This window comes from Phacochoerus africanus, chromosome 6 (genome assembly GCF_016906955.1).
Source record: "Phacochoerus africanus isolate WHEZ1 chromosome 6, ROS_Pafr_v1, whole genome shotgun sequence".
In the NCBI taxonomy this organism is placed as follows: domain Eukaryota; kingdom Metazoa; phylum Chordata; class Mammalia; order Artiodactyla; family Suidae; genus Phacochoerus; species Phacochoerus africanus.
This window is the reverse complement of record NC_062549.1, coordinates 106578748-106598322: the sequence shown is the minus strand read 5'-3', so window position 1 is coordinate 106598322 and position 19575 is coordinate 106578748. Positions and strand designations below refer to the sequence as shown.

The 19575-nt window shown below is 37.6% G+C and overlaps 1 protein-coding gene across 4 annotated transcripts in view; it reads right to left on the bottom strand.

The window, feature by feature from the left end:
• Positions 1–571: 571 nt before the first annotated feature.
• TRIM33 (tripartite motif containing 33) overlaps positions 572–19575 on the bottom strand; it is a 131693-nt gene continuing 112689 nt past the window's right edge. For 2 of the 4 annotated variants that reach the window (XM_047784953.1, XM_047784956.1), the window contains 9 exons: positions 18306–18438; positions 16532–16595; positions 13184–13343; positions 11104–11453; positions 8116–8239; positions 6382–6456; positions 4020–4172; positions 2534–2584; positions 572–2454 (listed from right to left, as the gene is read on the bottom strand). In XM_047784953.1, coding sequence (XP_047640909.1) covers positions 2242–2454; positions 2534–2584; positions 4020–4172; positions 6382–6456; positions 8116–8239; positions 11104–11453; positions 13184–13343; positions 16532–16595; positions 18306–18438 — 1323 coding nt within the window. In that variant the 3' untranslated portion in view covers positions 572–2241. The remainder of the gene's footprint in view (positions 2455–2533; positions 2585–4019; positions 4173–6381; positions 6457–8115; positions 8240–11103; positions 11454–13183; positions 13344–16531; positions 16596–18305; positions 18439–19575) is intronic. The other 2 variants (XM_047784954.1, XM_047784955.1) reach the window with 2 other exon arrangements.

The window sequence follows — 19575 nt, the reverse complement described above, 5'->3', positions numbered from 1 at the left end:
AGAACCAATCTTAAATTAACAGAAAGCAAAAACCCAAAACTCCATCTCACATTGAAATGTTTTAGAAGCAACACATTACCTTTAAGGCCCCAAATATCAAGAAGAAAGTATTTACTTAAAATTTGGTTTCTCCCCCTGTTGGCAGAACCTATTATCTACGAATCATGAAGAAGAGTCATATGAAGAGAGCAAGCATACAATATCAGAACTCAAAATGGCTTGGGAAAATGAAGTTATGCTGCTAGCCATCACTGTCCAAAAATGCGCCCGTAGGTAAAAGTCTCCTGATGAACGGCAACCATGGAGATTATGGGAAGGAGGAAATGCACATAGATAAGGGCATTTTTAAATGATCTCCTTCTAAGAAAGCTGTTCTTACGAGTCTGAAATTTGAGTAAAATAACAAGAACCTTTTGGTATATGTTTTGAAGTTCGATAAAACTGAAGAAGCAGCCTAAAGAAAGCCACAGAATGAAAAAAATCAACAGCAATAAAACCAATATACCATTAGAAGGCTTGAACCATATTTACTACCACCACTTAAGAAAAGAAAAACCCAAAGAAATTTGTATAATAATTTCTTTAGAGCACTTTATTTGATTCAATACGCACTAAAAAATATTTACCTCTTAGACAATTATGTCAAATAATGTTTTCCGAAGTAGTCTACTGCCTGAACTGTGTAAGCTGAATTTTTAAAAAGAAATTATCTGCCACAAATCTGCTGACGTCTGAAAAATACCTAATGGCAAGTCTTCTATTTTGGTCACTTTACATTCTAACATGTCCATACAAACATAGGACTAAAAATTTTTAACCCAACAAAAGAGCAGCCTGTACAGTCTAGCACACGTATCTTGGATCTGAGCATCACAAATGAAAAGAAGAAAAAAACAGAGCCAAGGTGGTTTATCTGCCTCAGGTGCCGAAATCAGGGTAGTAAAGGTGGGTTTACTCCAGTAACCATTCAAGTGGGGATTGATTGGCTCATTTTCAGGATATACTTACAGGTCTCTTTTAAGTCCTTTAAGCCCCCAGTCCATGCAAATGTCCCACTTGGTGGACGGATGAGTAATCTAACCCCACCGGGTTTATTTCAATATTTTGATATTTTAATAATAAGCTGCTTCTGAAGATTTTCTGAGAAGTCTGTTCTCTATTAAAATAAGATAGAACCTCAAAATATGAATGTGAACATTAGAAATAGACAGCATATATTACAAATCCATTCTTGATAGGAACATTAGTAAGAATACATATTAGCTTAAAAAACAGGCTCAGCAAATGTTGCTGATCTGCCAGAAGTTTTAGTTCACTATTTACAAATAAGACAAAGTGAAATACAGAAAATTTTACACATTTGGTAGTTGACAGATTACTGTTTGCCAATAGTGGTCTATCAGAAAACTGATATGAAGGAAGACTGGATAAGAGCCAGTTGTCACCTTCTCAATCAAATTTTAAATGTACAGAAAACTAGATTAATTTTCAAACATTCTGCCTTTCATGGGAATAACTGTATGGTCAGAGGATTTGATTGGGAAGTGTGAGTCTGTGCAAGTGTCTTTTGGAAATGCTACTGTTAATAATCTGGTACTGAAAAGTTACCACATTTATTTCAGTGGAATATTAAAGTTGATTAAATGACAATCAATGGTCATGTTTCCTAGATTCTTAAGTATGAATAGTTCTTTAAACCAATATAAAAACTAAGGCCCAACAGCATCGAAATGAGAAAAAAATGTAACGGCATGATCCAATGCACATCTGCACTGACATCAAAGTGGAATCTGAGCAACTTCGATGTTGAACTAGAAAATAAGCCGGTATGTATATGTGGGCAGAGGGAGGCATCAAAGTTGTTTTAATAGCTGTGCTCTCTAGTCCAAAGAGACAATTGAACCAGCGGCATGACCCTTAAGTACTTAAACACTCAGTATCCTGCACCAATCAGTACCAAATGATCATGAACTTCTGCCCATTCTAACAATCAGAACCATCCTCTTTAGTAACAGAAATCTTCAAATCATTTCACTTTTGCTTTTAAAGTTGCAAATAGAGTTCTCTCCCCCTTTCTTGATAAGAATATGTTTTCTGTCCATTATTTCACTCTAATACTGTGTAAAAAGCTATCAGCTTCTTCAAGGAGGTGCCCACTGTAGGCAAGATATTCCAGCAACACTTAAATAAAAGTTTTCTTTCTTTTTTTTTTTAAACAATTGATTTTAAGTTCATGTCATTTTACTTTATATGTACTGGTCTCTCATCTGACTTTAGGCGTTTTCTGCGGGGCTGTATAAAGTCTTCATCAGAGTCCTCAGTTACCTCACCATCATCCTCTTCCTGCTCAAACTCTGGCAAAGGTGCGAAGGTCCTGTCTGAGTAGATCTCTGTGAGTTTATCTTCAAAGTACAATGCAACTGCTTTCCCTGCCTGAGCTACTTCTGAATCAGCCTGCAAGCAAAAGATAGGAATATTCACCTATTGGTAATGCATATTCCTTCACCAAGTTTGCATGGTCTGAAAAGCTTACCTTCAAATTAATCTCTTGTGTTTCTGCATAAACTTGAACAACTTTCATCATCTAAAAAGGATACCAGAGTCAAAAAAAAAAAGGGAAATTATAATCCTTTCTAAAGTTATAAGACTGTATAGGATTGGTGACGAAAGTCAGCCATATTAGGGGGAACAAACTGTTATGACCAGCTAAGTGCCTTCTAGAATTATACAGAACATGGACCCACTTTCTTTACAAAGCTATTACTAAAGCTACTGTGAAACTGTCTCAAATTCTGAATTAGTGAAGTCAACCTGAGTAGGTGTTGGTCTGAATACATCTAAGAGAAAAATACTTGTGAAACAAATAGAAGAAATTAAAAAAAAAAAAAACTGCCAAACTTTCAGCAATGACTTAATCAGTATTCTATCTGTATGGCAATCTGTTAATCATAAGTTATTTATTAAAGCAGATAAAATGGGTCTTCTTCCTGGCAAATGTTAGCTATGGTTCATAAAACCATATTTATTTGAATAATCTAACTAGATTAGAAAATAAGACAAAATACTTGGGACTATTAATTTAACTTAGAGTGAAGTTTTACTATATTCTCCATGGCATATTGCTATAAGGGTGATGATTTTTCACCTAATAAGAAACTTTTTCTTTAATTTTAAAGTTACCTAGGTGCTTCCAGAGGCAATTATGGTGAGTACCCTTTAAATGATCCAATGTGATTTTTTAGTAATATTCATATAGCACCCAAAATTTATTGGTAATGAAGAAGAGATTTTAGTATTAACGTAATCTCTTTGAACAGTTAGTGGATTCTCATCCAATTTCACTGTCTTCTCTTATAATAATGAAAATACTCCTTATCAATAAGAGGCTTGACCTTTCCCAAAGATAACAAAGATTTCCTTGAAGGAGGTATATATTGATCACATTTCTTCTAAAGGTATAGACAGCTCATCTTTGTCCTCAAAAAAAAAAAACATAACCAAAATTAATGAAGGTCACATTCTGAGATCAGAAAACTCAACATTATATATATTCTGGCCTACTATTTATTCTGGCCTACTATTTAAGAGAAGCCATCAAAGTTTATAATTTTAAGGTTCTATATTTATATGGTCAATAATAAAACCAAAGGACACTGATACAAATGCCTCTCCTAAATGTACCCAAAACGTAGGCTTGCCTGTAACCCACAAATATATACTTAAGTATAGAAAGTAGTCTCTAGTTATCTCAACCCCTGACATGTTTGGGAAGGGATATGCAAAATATTCATAATTTATTACATTATATTTAAGTATATACTTCAAATTAATACAGTCAACTTTCTTCTTTGGAGCTGTGGATGTGATCAAATTTTACTTTACTCTTGACAGAACTGAAGCAAATTTTTAAAATCAACTTGGAAAAATCTTTTGGCAGGAAAAACAAAATTCAAAAATCAAAATAAGGAAGCAAACAAAAACTAGTAATTCAAGACTCTATAGTTTGGAAGCTAACATACTTCATTAAACCTTTCACAGTTCTTGAAGATCAAACGAACATCAGCCACAAAGTCATCCGGGATTTGGTAGTGTTGGGAATGTTTTTTCTGAAGCTTCTTTTTCACGGTGGATAAATCCATTGGTTTCTTTATAATTTTATAGTAGTTTGGTATCTAAAGAAACAAGTAAGTATAGATAAGGATTCTCCAAAAATGCCAAAGTATTTAATTTGAAAATGCATACCCTATTGATTTTTGAGATAAATGTGCTGATTATTGAGCCAGCTGCATGCAAATTCTGAGTACAGTGAATTGAACTTTAAATCTTCCGCCATAATCACATCATGAAAATCAAGTCATATTCAGAATATGCGGCAGTCTTCATGGCCTATTTTTAATACAAAGATTTGGAAATAAAGCAATCAGCAGGAGTGGCTGACCACTAGTGTAAAAGCCATATGTAGCCCATCAGAACTGTATGACTCGTAAAAATAAGAAAAAATATTACAAAATGTATTATTAAAATGTTTAACAAGGAGTTCCCGTCGTGGCGCAGTGGTTAACGAATCCGACTAGGAACCATGAGGTTGCGGGTTCGGTCCCTGCCCTTGCTCAGCGGGTTAACGATCCGGCGTTGCCGTGAGCTGTGGTGTAGGTTGCAGACGCGGCTCGGATCCCGCGTTGCTGTGGCTCTGGCGTAGGCCGTTGGCTACAGCTCCGATTCAACCCCTAGCCTGGGAACCTCCATATGCCGCGGGAGCGGCCCAAAGAAGTAGCAAAAAGACCAAAAAAAAAAAAAAAGTTTAATAAGAGGAACTCTGGACATAGCATTAGAGGGGGAAAGATGGTAGCGATACAAGAAAAAATTTTAACCATTTAGTGATCATGCTTAGGAGTTCTGGTCCCAACTTTTGGCCAAAAACTGTGTATCCCTGGTAAGTAACTGAACATGGAGAAGCTACTTAAATAGTTCATGAAAAGAAAATACTGCACAGTCAGTCATTTTCTACTGTAAAGTCCCTGAACCTGCAGACCAGACAGACCTCCTATACCTCAAGTCCAGTAACAGATGATTACCATCTGAAGAAAATATCTTGTATCTAGACCTTTTGCATTTTAAAATCCATTTCTGAGGACTTCCCATCGTGGCTCAGCAGAAACGAATCAGAAACTGTGTCCTTATGGACGCTAGTCAATCTTTGGCCTCACTCAGTGCGTTAAGGATCTGGAGTTGGCGTGAGCTGTGGTGTAAATCGCAGATATGGCTCAGATCTGGCATTGCTATGGCTGTGACATAGGCTGGTGGCTACAGCTTCGATTTGACCCCTAGTCTGGAAACCTCCATATGCTGTGGGTGTGGCCCTAAAAAGCAAAAAAAAAAAAAAAAAATCATTTCTGAGCTTACCTAATAAACAAATTACTATTCAATACTCGAATACCAGGCAGGTTATATAAATACTTTAATTCAATAACTGATGGCAAGCAAATAAAATATGTGTAGCATCTTCTCATCCCATTTATGAGGCACTGAGCATCCCTGGTATTCTCTTTCACTATGGGGTTTTAAAGCCTTTATTCCTTACAAAAGTCTCCTTTAAGATAAAGGGTATTGGCTTACAAAATAAAGGGTTTTCGAAGGCAGAACCAATGTGAACGATTCAACTTTACACTTTTATTCAAATGAATTCTTAGAGATTGTTTTCTTCCCAAGGTACAGATCCTAGAATCACAGAACTGGAATCTTAGAAATAATTTAGTCCAATATTCCCACTATATAGTTTAAAAAAGTGGAGGCAGAGAGTTCTCTTGCAGTGCAGCAGGTTGAGGATCTGGCATTGTCATTGCCCTGGTTCAGGAACTTCCACTTGCTGCAGGCAGAAAATTACATAATTTCCCCAAAGTTACAAGGTTGGTTGATGGCAGAACTAGGAGAAGAAGTTAAGTCTTTTGATTCCCAGTTCAAGATTTTTTCCATTATACCTGTACCTAAAATCCCTTATGTCCATCTCAAAAGTAAAAGAGGACATGGTAATTAAATTCATTAAGTTTTCATCACTGCAACAAAGTCTTTAAAAACAGACTGCAATTTTAACAAGTGAATTTTATATCCCACTTACCCTAATAAATCATAAGTATGTCTTATTAATCAGAAATTTTATCAGGTACTATGCTAAAACATTTTACACAGGTTACTGTGTGGAATCCTCAAAATAACCCAAAAAGGGAAGAAACAGTATTAGAAAAGAGAACTTAATAAGCACCTTGGTTGAGGAAATTATTCAAGAAGCCTTAGTTTTAACATCAGTCTAATAAGGCTATGGGCCATAGCCTTAAGTATTATACTAAACATCTTCACTAGGAAGGTACTAACTAAATAACTCACCGAAGCAGGAACTGGCTCCTGGAATTCAATACTTAATTCATGGCAATAGAGGTAAAGCAGAAGACGTTCACATTTCTGGCCCAAGAAAAAAAAGGAAAATCTATGAAATGTTTTCTCCCTAAGATATTCATGAGAATGAGAACTTTCTCAGTATTATTATAACAAAACTGAAAATAAGCCTCCTACATACATACTAGTTATCCAACAAAATATACACACCCAAAGAAAACTACCTTGTTTCCCATTTACTGTCCTACTTTAAATGAACTTTATCAAAGACAGAGTGGCTGTGCTCTTATTTGATTAAAAAGTAGGTAAATTGGAGTTCCCGTCATGGCTCAGCAATTAATGACTCTGACTAGGAACCCTAAGGTTGCAGGTTTGCTCCCTGCCCTCGCTCAGTGGGTTAAGGATCTGGCATTGCTGTGAGCTGTGGTGTAGGTCACAGATGCGGCTGTGATCCCACATTGCTGTGGCTGTGGCTGGCGGCTAGAGCTCTGATTAGACCCCTAGCTGGGGAATCTCCATATGCCGCGGGTGCAGCCATAGAAAAGACAAAAAAAAAAAAAAAACCTCAGATAATTTACCTACTTTTAACTACACAAATGGAAAGAAGTCATAAATGCAATATACACAGCATTCTATACAAAAATTTATCATTGTTGCTACTCATTGTAATTCCCTGAGGCAGGCAAGACACAGGCTATATTCTGGCGCCCCCCGCCCCCTTATGGCCACACCCATGGCACATGGAAGCTCCTGGGCCTGGGACTGAATCTAGGCCGAAGCAGCAGCTACTGTGGGGATTCTTAACCCACTGTGCCACAGCAGGAATCCCCTTTTTTTTGGGGGGGGGGGCTGGCTATTCCCTTTCTTGAAAGGATTCTGCTTAGGTTCAAAATTAAATAAAAACTGTATAAAAAAATTCTGGAATTGGATTGAGAAGACAATCAGAATAAAATTGAAAGGCAATTTTACATTTATAGTTTTTATCTGCTTAAATTTCTTTTAGTATATGTTTCTATACTCTAAATACATACCTTCTCCTCAAAGACAGTGGAGGATGAATTTTGCAAGTTTATACATCAGATCAAAGCCAAACATAACTGTCTTTGGAAATCATAGTTTTGTGGCCATTACAGAGTGTCTGTCACAAACTAGACCAGATCAACAGAAATCTGAGTGAAATCAGAGGATTTTAGATTTCATTCTATGGTGGGAAGCTATATTAGAGGATTTTTAAGCAAGGAAGGGAGAGAGCTGCTGACATATTTTTAAAAAAAGAACAGTATGTACTGCACAGAAAATGGGCTGTAAGGGGGCAAGAGAGTAGATCAGGGAATTCAGTAAAGAGATTATTAAAACAATGCAGATGAAAAATTATGATGGCTATCTCAGAAGGTAATGGTGGGGGGAATAGGAAAATAGTGATGATGGGGATTACTGGGGGAGGAATGCAGTTTTTTTTATGTTATTTGCTTGTTTTTATTGATTTCTAATGCTCTCCTTCAAAAAGCAAGATTTTGGTTGTGAAATGCTAAGTATGAGGATGTTTGATATAAAAGCCTGGAGCTGAGGGCTAGAGATAAAGATTTCAGCAGTCAGGAACATACTATCAGAGAGATTAAAAAAAGAAAATTTATCAGGTTACATGTATATTACATGAAGGACAAAAAGATGTACAGCCAGACAACTACAGAATACCTATAATAAATCAAGTTGTTTGACACTTACCCTTTGGTCCACGGGGCTTAACCCCTGTACAGTTTTCCCCTTTTTGCTATGCTGCAAATTATCACAATCATATTCAACTTCTGGTTTCCCAATATCTCTGCAAAATGTGCATATCCAGTCCCCACTAAAGAAGGAAATAGGCAATTAGTCCATGTAATTATAACAAAACTTGCTCTAAGGAAGCTAATTCTCCAGTGTCTTGTTTCCTTTCCAGTTTGTGTGGAAAAGAGAGGTACTATTTCTGCCTCATCTCATAAAGTAAAGCTGTGTGATGAAAACTTCTAAAAATGTTTCCACTCTTCAACTGACCACCTTCTGGAAAGCAGTAAAAAACCACTATCTCTATTCAAATAGCTGAATATCAGCTATTTGATAAACAAGCTGAAGATCAGAACTTGCAGCTTAAGACCAATTTTTAAAACCCAGTTATCTCCATCACAGTGACGCCACATGCACGAAGAAGAGTACACGATACAGAGTTCCTCAGCTCTCTTGTACTGTTTTAGCATGTATTAAACATGTAAAAAATAATCGTGTTTTTTTTTTTCATGTCTGATCTTTTAAATCTGCTCAGTCAATAGTTTATGGTTTGACAGAAATCCTAATATAAACTCTGATACATTACTTCACATGCATTCTCTCCTTTCCCTCCTCCTTCATATATGCATTCTAAATCTAGAATTTTAGATTTTACACTAACACTGTGTCAACACTTTCGATTTCTTCCACAGCATCTGCCTTTGAGAGAAAGCTTTCATGGCAAAATCATAACATTCCAGCAGATGTTACTACCCAAAAGAAATAAAAGCATTGGCATTTTGGTCTTGAAATTTAAGGCTTTTTCTTTTCTAAGAGTGAAGATAAAGGCCGTTAGTACATCTATGGCAAATGACTATATCTTCTAAGATTTAAGTGAGAATTACAGTTCTTTAGAAAAACATTCTGGCACTATTCATATATGTCCACTTTTCTAATACTAAAGGTTGCTTTAGTTGAATAATGCTGCCCTTTTTGAAAAATTCAATTACTTCTTAGGAATCTGAGAAGAGATGTGAACTTTTTTATCTACAGGTAGAAAGAAGGTGGGTTTTCCCAAGGACATTGGTTTACTTTAAAAAAAAAAAAAACCGCAAAACTTGGGGGTAAGGGTTAGGGAAGAAAGGCTGCAAGAATTAAGTATGAATCCACTTATCTTACGGTGTCTAAAATCAACTGAAGATGAAACTGCATGAGCATACACACATATGTTAAGGAGTTCCATGGTGGCCTAGTGGTTAAGAATTTGTCATTGTCACTGTGGCAGCTTGGGTTCAATCCCCGGCCCAGGAACTTCTGCATGCCAAGCATGCCCCCCCCCACCCCCCACAACTCCTATGGCAAATATTAGAAGAGCTCTTTTTCTTCCCTAATCCAAACTCCTTTTTTTCCCCCCTTTTTCCTATGGCCGCACCCACAGCATATGGAGATTCCAAGGCTAGGGGTCCAATTGGAACTACAGCTGCCGGCCTACACCAGAGCCACAGCAACATGGGATCCAAGCCACGTCTGGGACCTACATCACAGCTCACGGCAACGCAGGATCCTTAACCCATTGAGCAAGGCCAGGGATCGAACCCGCAACCTCATGGTTCCTCGTCAGATTCGTTAACCACTGAGCCACGATGGGAACTCCCAAACTCTATCATTTATAGATACAGAAATTAATCCCTAAAAATTAGTGAATTGACAAAGCTAATTAAGTTAGTTTACTACAGAATTATAACCAGACCACAGGTGTCATAACCTAGCCCTGCATATCATTCTACTGTATTAGCTGGTATCATCAGCTTGCCTTGGGTGCTCAACAATGAATGTCTAAATGTTTAAAACCAGACTTAGCTGCCATGGAGTCACAGAGTCTGAGGACAATGCTCATATGTTGCCTCCATCTTCATTATCTCTACTCCAAGTTCTAAATAAGGAGTTCAGTAACTGTCCATTCCAAAGTTAATGACTAAAAGACATTCCAACTAGAGGATCAAAGGAAAAGTCTGAGAAATCTACAAGTACTTCAGGCAGGCATTAGCAATTAACTGTTGCCAATGGTTAAGAGGAAACTATTCCTAAAAAAAAAATTTAAGATATTAATGGTGTTTTTTTACAAAATACTTGGTTTTTTTTTCCTTAAGTAACTTTTCTAATGTTTCAAAGCTCTTGAAAGGCAAGTTTTTGGTAGGATCCAATAGAACTGTCTCCAACTGGATAGTATTTGTAGATAAGGCATTATAGACCCTACTAAGATTGGTGACAGATTAAAAAATTATCTTCAAGGAGTTTCCACTGTGGTGCAAAGGGTCAAGAATCTGACTCTAGCAGCTAGGGTTAATGCAGAGGTGCAGCTTGGATCCCTGGCCTGGCACACTGGGTTAAAGGATCCAGCATTGCCATGGCTGCAGCATAGGTCATGGCTGTGGCTCGGATTCAATCCCTGGTCTAGGAACTTCTATCTGCTAGGGATGCGGCCATTAAAAAAAATCTTCAAGAGGAAATCAACTAAGTTTCTCAACATCCTGGGAGTTCCAATTGTGGCTCAGAGGGTTACAAACCCAACTAGCATACATGAGGATTCATGGGTTCCATCCCTGCACTGCTTAGTGGGTTAAGGATCCAATGTGGCTGTGGTGTACACTGGCAGCTGCAGCTCTGATCTGACCCTGAGCCTGGGAATTCCCACATGCCACAGACGTAGCCCTAAAAAAAAAAGTTTCTCTATACTCTATTTTCTTACCCCTCATAATCTGCTTATATTAAATATAAACTGAAGGCCAGGAAATAGTTTATTTTTATCATTAATGCACAACTTAGATCTCGGACATGTCATCATTCACCTGTCAGTTTCTCTAAAAGATAATGAATAGGCTCCCTTTCTAAGAAGGCCATCTGCCCTGAATAACTAACTGATTTTTTGTTGTGTATTTTTATAAGCTAAAAAAGTAATTTCACTGGTACCTTGGAAAGCTAAGAAGTGTTGGAACATGACAAGTTAGATGAAAGACCTTTGGACATTTTTCACAGCACAAGAGATCCCCTCCATTTTGGCAGACAGCACACCAGTCTTCATTTGGGTCGTCATCTTTGTTACTGCCATCTCCTCCAATCCTTGCCGACCTGTGCATGAGGCTTCGAACTGGGGACTTTCCGTTAACAAGGCTGTTGAGCCCTGATTGTTTGCAGCTTTCATTCATATCCGTGGGTTCAGTTTTCACATGGTTTTCGAGACTTGCTAACGCATCCAGCTCACTCTCTAGATGCAGGTTGGTTGAGAGAGGTGGTGTCAAGCTACTCTCAGGACTGCTCAACTAAAACAAAGCAAGGACAAATTCTTGAAGCATTTAATCCTCACTGTATACAGCGTATGTGCGAATGTTTATAAAGTTTTGTCAACATGTATATACAACATGAAATACTGACATAACTTAAAATTATTTTGGCATTTATTATTATTTGAAATATTAGTAACATAAAAGAATGAAAATAACCCCAAAATTTTTTAGGCATGTTAATGAATGATTTTAGGGAGCAGCCTCATATTGGACCACCCAGATAACAAAGGAAGTAATTAACTGTTAGGTATATTGACTGGGAAGTAAGCACAGGGTTATAGTTTCCCTACAAAGAGCTATGATACACAGACTATGATACTACAGAGAGCTATGATACACTATTTCTTATTTTTCCTTTTATAGTGCCTTTATTTTTTTAACCATTTTAAAAAAATTAAAGTACAGTTAATTTACAATGTTGTATTACTTCCAAATATAAAGTGACTCAGTTATATACGCACACACACACACGAATGTATGTATATGTATGTATATACATACACACAAACTTTTTCAGATTCTTTTCCATTACGGTTTATTAAAAAATATTAAAAAAAAAAAAAAAAGAAAAAAAAAGGAAGTTCCCGTTGTGGTGCAGTGGTTAACGAATCTGACGAGGAACCATGAGGTTGCAGGTTCAATCTCTGGCCTCGCTCAGCGGGTTAAGGACCAGCGTTGCCGTGAGCTGTGGTGCAGGTCGCAGACGTGGCTTGGATCCCACGTTGCTGTGGCTCTGGCATAGGCTGGTGGCTATAGCTCCGATTAGACTCCTAGCCTGGGAACCTCCATATGCTGCGGGAAGTGGCCCTAGAAAAGGCAAAAAGGCAAAAAGCCATAAAGCCAAAAAAAAAAAAAATTAAATACAGCTGTCTGTGCTATACAGTAGGTCCTTTTGTCAAAGAGCTTTTGAGAAGTATTTTAAAATATTCTTCTGCCCACTTATCATTTCTACTAATACAGGAAGATTATGACAGTGTAAAATCTTTCGCCACCCTTTTGCACCCAGGTTTTTTTTGGGTGGGGGGGGGGGGTGCTTCCCAAACCAAGTTCTGAATGAAGAGCTCTGTATCTAGATCTCTAAATCTACATAAACTGCATTCAATATACTAATGCCCTGAGTTGAATTTCTATGTGCTAATAACCATGCAAAAATGAGACATAGCCTAGGTAGGAAGAAAAAACACCAAAATTTCTAAGAAAAGAGGGACTTAGTCCTTCCTTCAATCTGTATTATAAATTTTATAAAATTCCATCTGAGGAACTCTAATAAATGGTTAACAATTCCTAACCAAAAGCAATCTTCGCATTATAAAACTTTTGATCATTAAACTTCATGTCATGAATCTTAACTTGAGCTCACAGGTCCAGGAAATAGCCAAGGATCTTTTGTGGCTTGAGACTCAATGTGACTACTGAAATGATTAATAAATGTAGAACAAGCTAGAACCCAATTTAGAATCGAGGCAAAAATATTGACCAATTACAAACTAAAAGATAATCTGAAATGAGTCCTTAATACAAGTAAGTCTTTTCTGATCAATTATAGCTGACAGATGAAAAAGATCAGTCAGAAAAAAGAGATAATAGGCTCGTACCAGGCATAAAAATTCAAAAATAGGACCACTCTCAGACTAACACACCCAGAGATAGAATAATTACTCAAGTGACCTCCTTAAACCTCCTGATAGACTTTAGTGGGAACTTACCATGCAGGCACTCCTCCTGCCATCCTCTGTCTTTTCTTGTTTCACAGCTCCTGAAAAGCTACATATTTCATCTTCAGTGCCAGGTTCTTGCTTGACCTTCACTTGATCAGACTTGAAACTAAGACTTGTCTTCTCAGCAGTTCTTCCTGATGACCCACAGCTAGCAAAAATAAAAATGAAGGTCACATATGTCTGACTGTATGGTGTAAATAAAAACAACTATATAAAAAGTTCAACTTACATGAAATGCTCATTAAAGTGAAAGGAATTTTTTAACCTTATAGCAGATGAGGATACTTCATAACACGGTAAGAGGAGTGTGTATAAATTTGGCTTCAAATTTTTAAAAACATAGATCAGAATTCCTGTCGTGGCACAGCAGAAACGAATCTGACTGGGAACCATGAAGTTGCAGGTTAGATCTCTGGCCTCACTCAGTGGGTTAAGGATCTGGTATTGTCGTGGGCCATGGTGTAGGTCGAAGACACAGCTCGGATCCTGCATTGCTGTGGCTGTGGCGCGGGCCAGCAGCTGTAGCTCCAATTGGACTTCCTAGCCTGGGAACCTCCACATGACATGGTGTGGCAAAAAAAAAGACTAAATAAATAAATAAATACAAGTACTGATTTATTTAAAGCATAATTTAAAAGACAAGCAAGTATATAATATAGAGCCAGTCTTCAAAATGCATATATACCCCCATATACAAATAAAAAATATTCATATAAAACCTTTCTTACATTTCATGAAATTATTCAAACAGCAAAATTAATGTACTTTAATAAACAGTCAACATTTAATGTATTTATCTTTAATAAAACACACATGCCCTACCATTTCTTAGCTTTCTGTACCAAAAAGGCTTAAGAAACCATAAACAACTCAGTAGCAGTAAGTCCCCAAAGTACCCAGAAGATTGTCTCAAAGCACCATTTCCCCACCTATATGACCAGGATTTCTTAAAGAGAAACGGCTGATTTCAGGCCTAAGGCAAGAAATATACAAGGTGAACCTGGAACATCATTTCATAATAGGAAACAAGAATGCTTTCATGTATTACTGGGTATATTATAGCAAAGTAACTAAGAAGCCAACCTGAAAAAGTTCTGACAAGCCATATATGGAACAATTTAGGCATCAATAAAAATAACATCTATAATTTCAGAACATATAAAAACATGTTTGAATACATAAGCTCAAAGTTAGTTATACTCACTGTTGAAGAGTGCTGAGAATCAACTCTTTATAATAAAAACAGGTAAATAAACAGAAGGAGTCAATTTATTCTGCCTTTCCTATAATCAAATAATTAATGGCAGAAAATTTCTTTATACAAGTATTCTAAACTAATAAAGTATGAAGTACGATACAGTAATTACAATATCATTTTTAAACCAGTAAAAAAAAGCTAAGGCCATGATCATTAATGGTTGCTATAAAAACAAAAAAATGACCACTTTACTGGAGTTCCCATCGTGGCTCAGCAGAAACCAATCTGCTAGGATCCATGAGGATGCAGGTTCGATTCCTTGGCTCACTCAGTGGGTTAAGGATCCGGTGTGGCCGTGGGCTGAGGTATAGGTTGCAGACTCGCCATGCATCTAGCATGGCTGTGGCATAGGGTGGCAGCTGCAGCTCCAATTCAACCCCTAGCCTGGGAACTTCCATATGCTTCAAATGTGGCCCTAAAAAGACAAAAAGACCATTTTGTGACCCTGATAGAAGTACATGTCACCACAATGAAACATTCTCTCCATCTCTTGCACTCAAACCAAACCTGAATCTAATAAAAACCTCCTGATCTGAATACCATTAATGAAAGAAAAAACAGAAGGTAGCATAAAGTAGTGTATTTAAATGACAAAATAGGGGAAATGAGAAGAAACAAGACATTTCTTCAACAAATACAATGAATTTGGCCTCAATATATATGTTGATGACAATGTATAGTGCCTATCTGAATCTGATTTAAACAATTTTTTTTTTTTAAGAAAAGCATTTGAGGAGTTCCCGTTGTGCCTCAGTGGTTAACGAATCCAACTAGGAACCATGAGGTTTCGGGTTCGCTCTCTGGCCTTGTTCAGTGGGTTGAGGATCCTGCAGTGCCATGAGCTGTGGTGTAGGTCACAGACGTGGCTCGGATCCCACATTACTGTGGCTCTGGCATGGGCCAGCAGCTACAGCTCCGATTAGACTCCTAGCCTGGGAACCTCCATATGCCGTGGGTGCGGCCCTAAAAGGACAAAAGACAAAAAAGAAAAAGAAAAAAGAAAAGAAAAGCATTTGAGGAGTTCCCACTGTGGCTCCGTAGAAATGAATCCAACTCGGAATCATGAGGTTGCGGTTTCAATCTCTGGCCTCGGTCAGTGGGTTAAGGAGCCAGTGTTGTTGTGGCTGTGGTGTAGGCCAGCAGCTGTAGCTCTGACTACACCCTTAGCCTTCGGATCTCCATATACTGCGAGTGCAGGCCCAAAAAGCAAAAAAAAAAAAAAGAAAGAAAAGAAAAGCACTTGAGAAAAATTAAGAAACCTGAATATTAACCATAGCTCTACTGATGTCAGGAAGTCAGCTATTAAATTTTCTTTTTGGTGTGGGGGTTCCCACTGTGGCTCAGCAGTAACAAACCTGACTAGTATCCACAAGAACCAAGTTTGATCCCTGGCCTTGCTCAGTGGGTTAAGGATCGGGCACTACCGTAAGCTGTGGTATAGGTCACAGTCATGGCTTGGATCCCACCTTGCTATGGCTATGGTATAGGCTGGAGGTTACAGCTCTGAGTCAACCTCTAGTCTGGGAACCTCCATATGCCGCATGTGTCTCCCTAAAAAGACCAAAAAAAAATTTTCTTTTTGGTGTGGTAATGGTTCAATGATTATAAAACTTTAAACTCCTTATCTTTAAGAGATATATACTAAAACATTGATAAGTAAAATAATAAAATCTCTAAGATTTATTTCAAAATAATCCAGATCAGGAGGGAATGGGTGGCAGTACAGAAGAAATAAGAATGGACACAACTTGATCATCATTGAAGAAGGGTAAAAAGCATAGAGAAATTTATTATGATTTTTTTGGGGGGGGGGTCTTTTCAAGGCTGCACTCATGGCATATGGAAGTTCCTGAGCCAGCAACTGAATCCAAACTGCAGTTATGGCAACACCAGATCCTTTAACCCTCTGTGCCAAGGCAGGGCTCAAACCCATGCCTCAGCAGAGACCCAAGGCACTGCAGCTGGATTCTTAACCCACTGTGCCATAGCAGGCATTAATAGTCTACTTTTTAAAATGCATATATGAAATTTTTCTTAATAAAAAGAAAAAATAAAGGTATTAATAATGTATTACTCACCTGCCTCGACTACCAGTACTAGAAGTACTAGGGGGCCTCACAGGTGTATGAGAATTGGATAAACCTGAAAAACATAAATCAAAATAAGTTCTATGCAAGTAAGAAAATTTAGAATTCTATCTACTAGTTACAGAATTCAAGATTATTATAACTCAATTCAGCAATCCTTGGAAATCAGACCTAGTCTTAGTCTTTAAGTCTAATGGTTGGCAGCTATCTACCAGTTTCTCTCAGCTGAGCCCAGATACCATTCTCAGAATCCTCTCAGAGAAACACTATTCAATCACTGAAAATGACCAGATCAAGAGAAAGTTACCTGCTGTCCCACCTCAAGTCATTTAGAAAATATGTTAGATTTCCATTAATTGTTCTTGTAGGAGTCCTGGAATATGTATATTAAACCTCGAAAATAATATGATTTAAAAAATGTATTAACAATGCATTTAATGAAAAACCCACATTTAAATTGGAAGTATTCTTACTCTAGAAATAATGAGGTAGTATGTTTCAGTAGAAAACCATGAAAAATATATTTTATAACCACTTCTGTACTGTCAATCTGTATGGAGTTGCTTTAATCATTCATTCATGTAATAAATAATTCATGAGCTTGATCAGTCATATTTTAGTAGTTTCCAAGAAATTTTAAGTTTTTAACTGCAAAGTGACAATTCACTTGCCCTTCCTCAAATCTTGCTTTTTAAACAATTCTTCAATTTTTTCATTTTTTAACAAAATGTTTTAAACTTGGGTTGAAATCAAAAAATTCCTCAACTGGACTTCCCGTCGTGGCTCAGTGGTTAACGAATCTGACTAAGAACCATGAGGTTGCGGGTTCGATCCCTGGCCTTGCTCAGTAGGTTAAGGATCCAGCATTGCCGTGAGCTGTGGTGTACGTTGCAGACGTGGCTCGGATCCCACGTTGCTGTGGCTCTGGTGTAAGCCAGTGGCTACAACTCCAATTAGACCCCTAGCTTGGGAACCTCCATATGCCAAGGGTGTGGTCCTAGAAAAGGCAAAAAGACCAAAAAAAAAAAAAAGTCTTCAACTGACAGCTTGTATTGTAAAATATAAGACATAAAAGTGCATCTTCAAATGCAGCAAAAAGCATGAAAAAGCCAAGAGCTGGGGGGGGGGGGTACTTTAGAGTTCTGAAGAGTGTATGCTACAGATATATACATTAATATTATTTCAGTTTGCTCAAGCCTATCCACAGTACTTGAAAAAAGCAATTAGAAAGCGCAATAAGGGGAAAAAATGTTACTGTAATGGTTTATTTTATGTCTCAATTTGGCTAGAATACAATACCTAGATGTTTAGCCAGCCAAACACCAGTCCAGATGCTGCTGTGAAGATTCTTTTTAGATGGGATTGATATTTAAATCAGTAGATTTTGAGTAAAACATAAATGAGGGCAGGCCTCCAATCCACTGAAGACTTTAAAAGAAAAGACTGAGGTCCCCGCAACAAGAAGGAATTCTGACTCAATTCAAAACAAATATCAACTCTTGCCTAAGTTTGCAACCTGCTGACCTGGCCTGCAGATTTTGCACTTGCCAGCCCAGACAATCAAGTGAGCCAACTAATTCCTCAGGCTCTCTCTTCTCTGTCTCTACACACACACAAACACACACACACACACACACACACGCACGCACGTGCGCGCGCGTGCCCCTCTCCTCCTGGTCTGTTTCTCCGAGAAATCTAACACATATGATGAGAGAGACATTTTTAAGGTGTTAAAGAAATGAGGCGGTACCTCAGCTCACTTTACCTGATGATCCTGGAGACAGGGCAGAGGGTCCTGGGGAGGGATTCATGGTGCTTGTGGGCTGTGGGGGTAGGTGACTGCCTGAGATATATCTACTTAGTAGATTATCTAAACTACTTGAACCAGCATCTTCCAACTAAAGAAAAAGAACAGAAAGACAGATTTGCTTTGATTAAAGCAGAGAAGTTAATAATTTCATTAGTATAATCACTTATACTCACAGTTTACTAATAAACAGATTATCCTACATCAAACTCAGCTAAACTGTTGCTTCCTTAAGCTAAAGTAAAGTTTTCATCATAACTCTAAGTTGAACCTATCAACAAAGTGGGGTATAGAGGGAATGTACCTCAATACAATAAAGGCTGTTTATGGTAAGTCCACATTTAACATCATACCTAACAGTGAAAAGCTGGAGAAATGAAAGCTTCTTCTGTAAGCTCAGGAAAGAGACAAGGATGCTCACTCTCACCACTTTTATTCAACATAGTATTTGAAGTCTTACCAGAGCAAATAAATTGAAAAGGAAGATATAAAACTCTCACTATTTGCAGATGATATGTTATTATATATGGAAAACCCTAAAGACTCCACCCAAAAACTTTCAACAAATTCAGTAAAGCTGCAAAACACAAAATCAGTATAAAAATCTGTTGCATTTCTATACACTAATAATGAAATATCAGAAAGAGAAATTATCAATCCCACTTAAAAATTACATGAAAAAGAATAAACTAACCAAGATTAACTTTAAATGAGGAGGTAAAAGATATCTACACTGAAAACTGTACAACACTGATGAAAAAAACTGAAGAAGACACAAATAAATGGAAAAATACTCTGAGCTGAGGGATTGGAAGAATTAATATTGTTAAAGTAAAAGAATTAAATTTGTTAAAATGTCTATAACATGAAAAACAATCTACAGATTCAATGCAATCCATATCAATATTCCAATGGCATTTTTTACAGAAATAGAACAAACATTCCTACAACCCCTTATGGAACCACACGTGCGCGCGCGCGCGCACACACACACACACACACACACACACCACCACCACCACCACCACCACCACCACCACCACCACCACCACCACCACCAACAAAACAGAAAAACCAAATAGCCAAAGCAATCCTGAGAAAAAAAAGAAAAAAGTTGGAGTTATCCGAGGCCCTGATTTCAAACTACTATTGCAAAGCTATAGTAATCAGAAGTTCTCTTATGATGCAGCAGATTAAGGACCTGGCATTGTCACTACAGTGGCTGGGT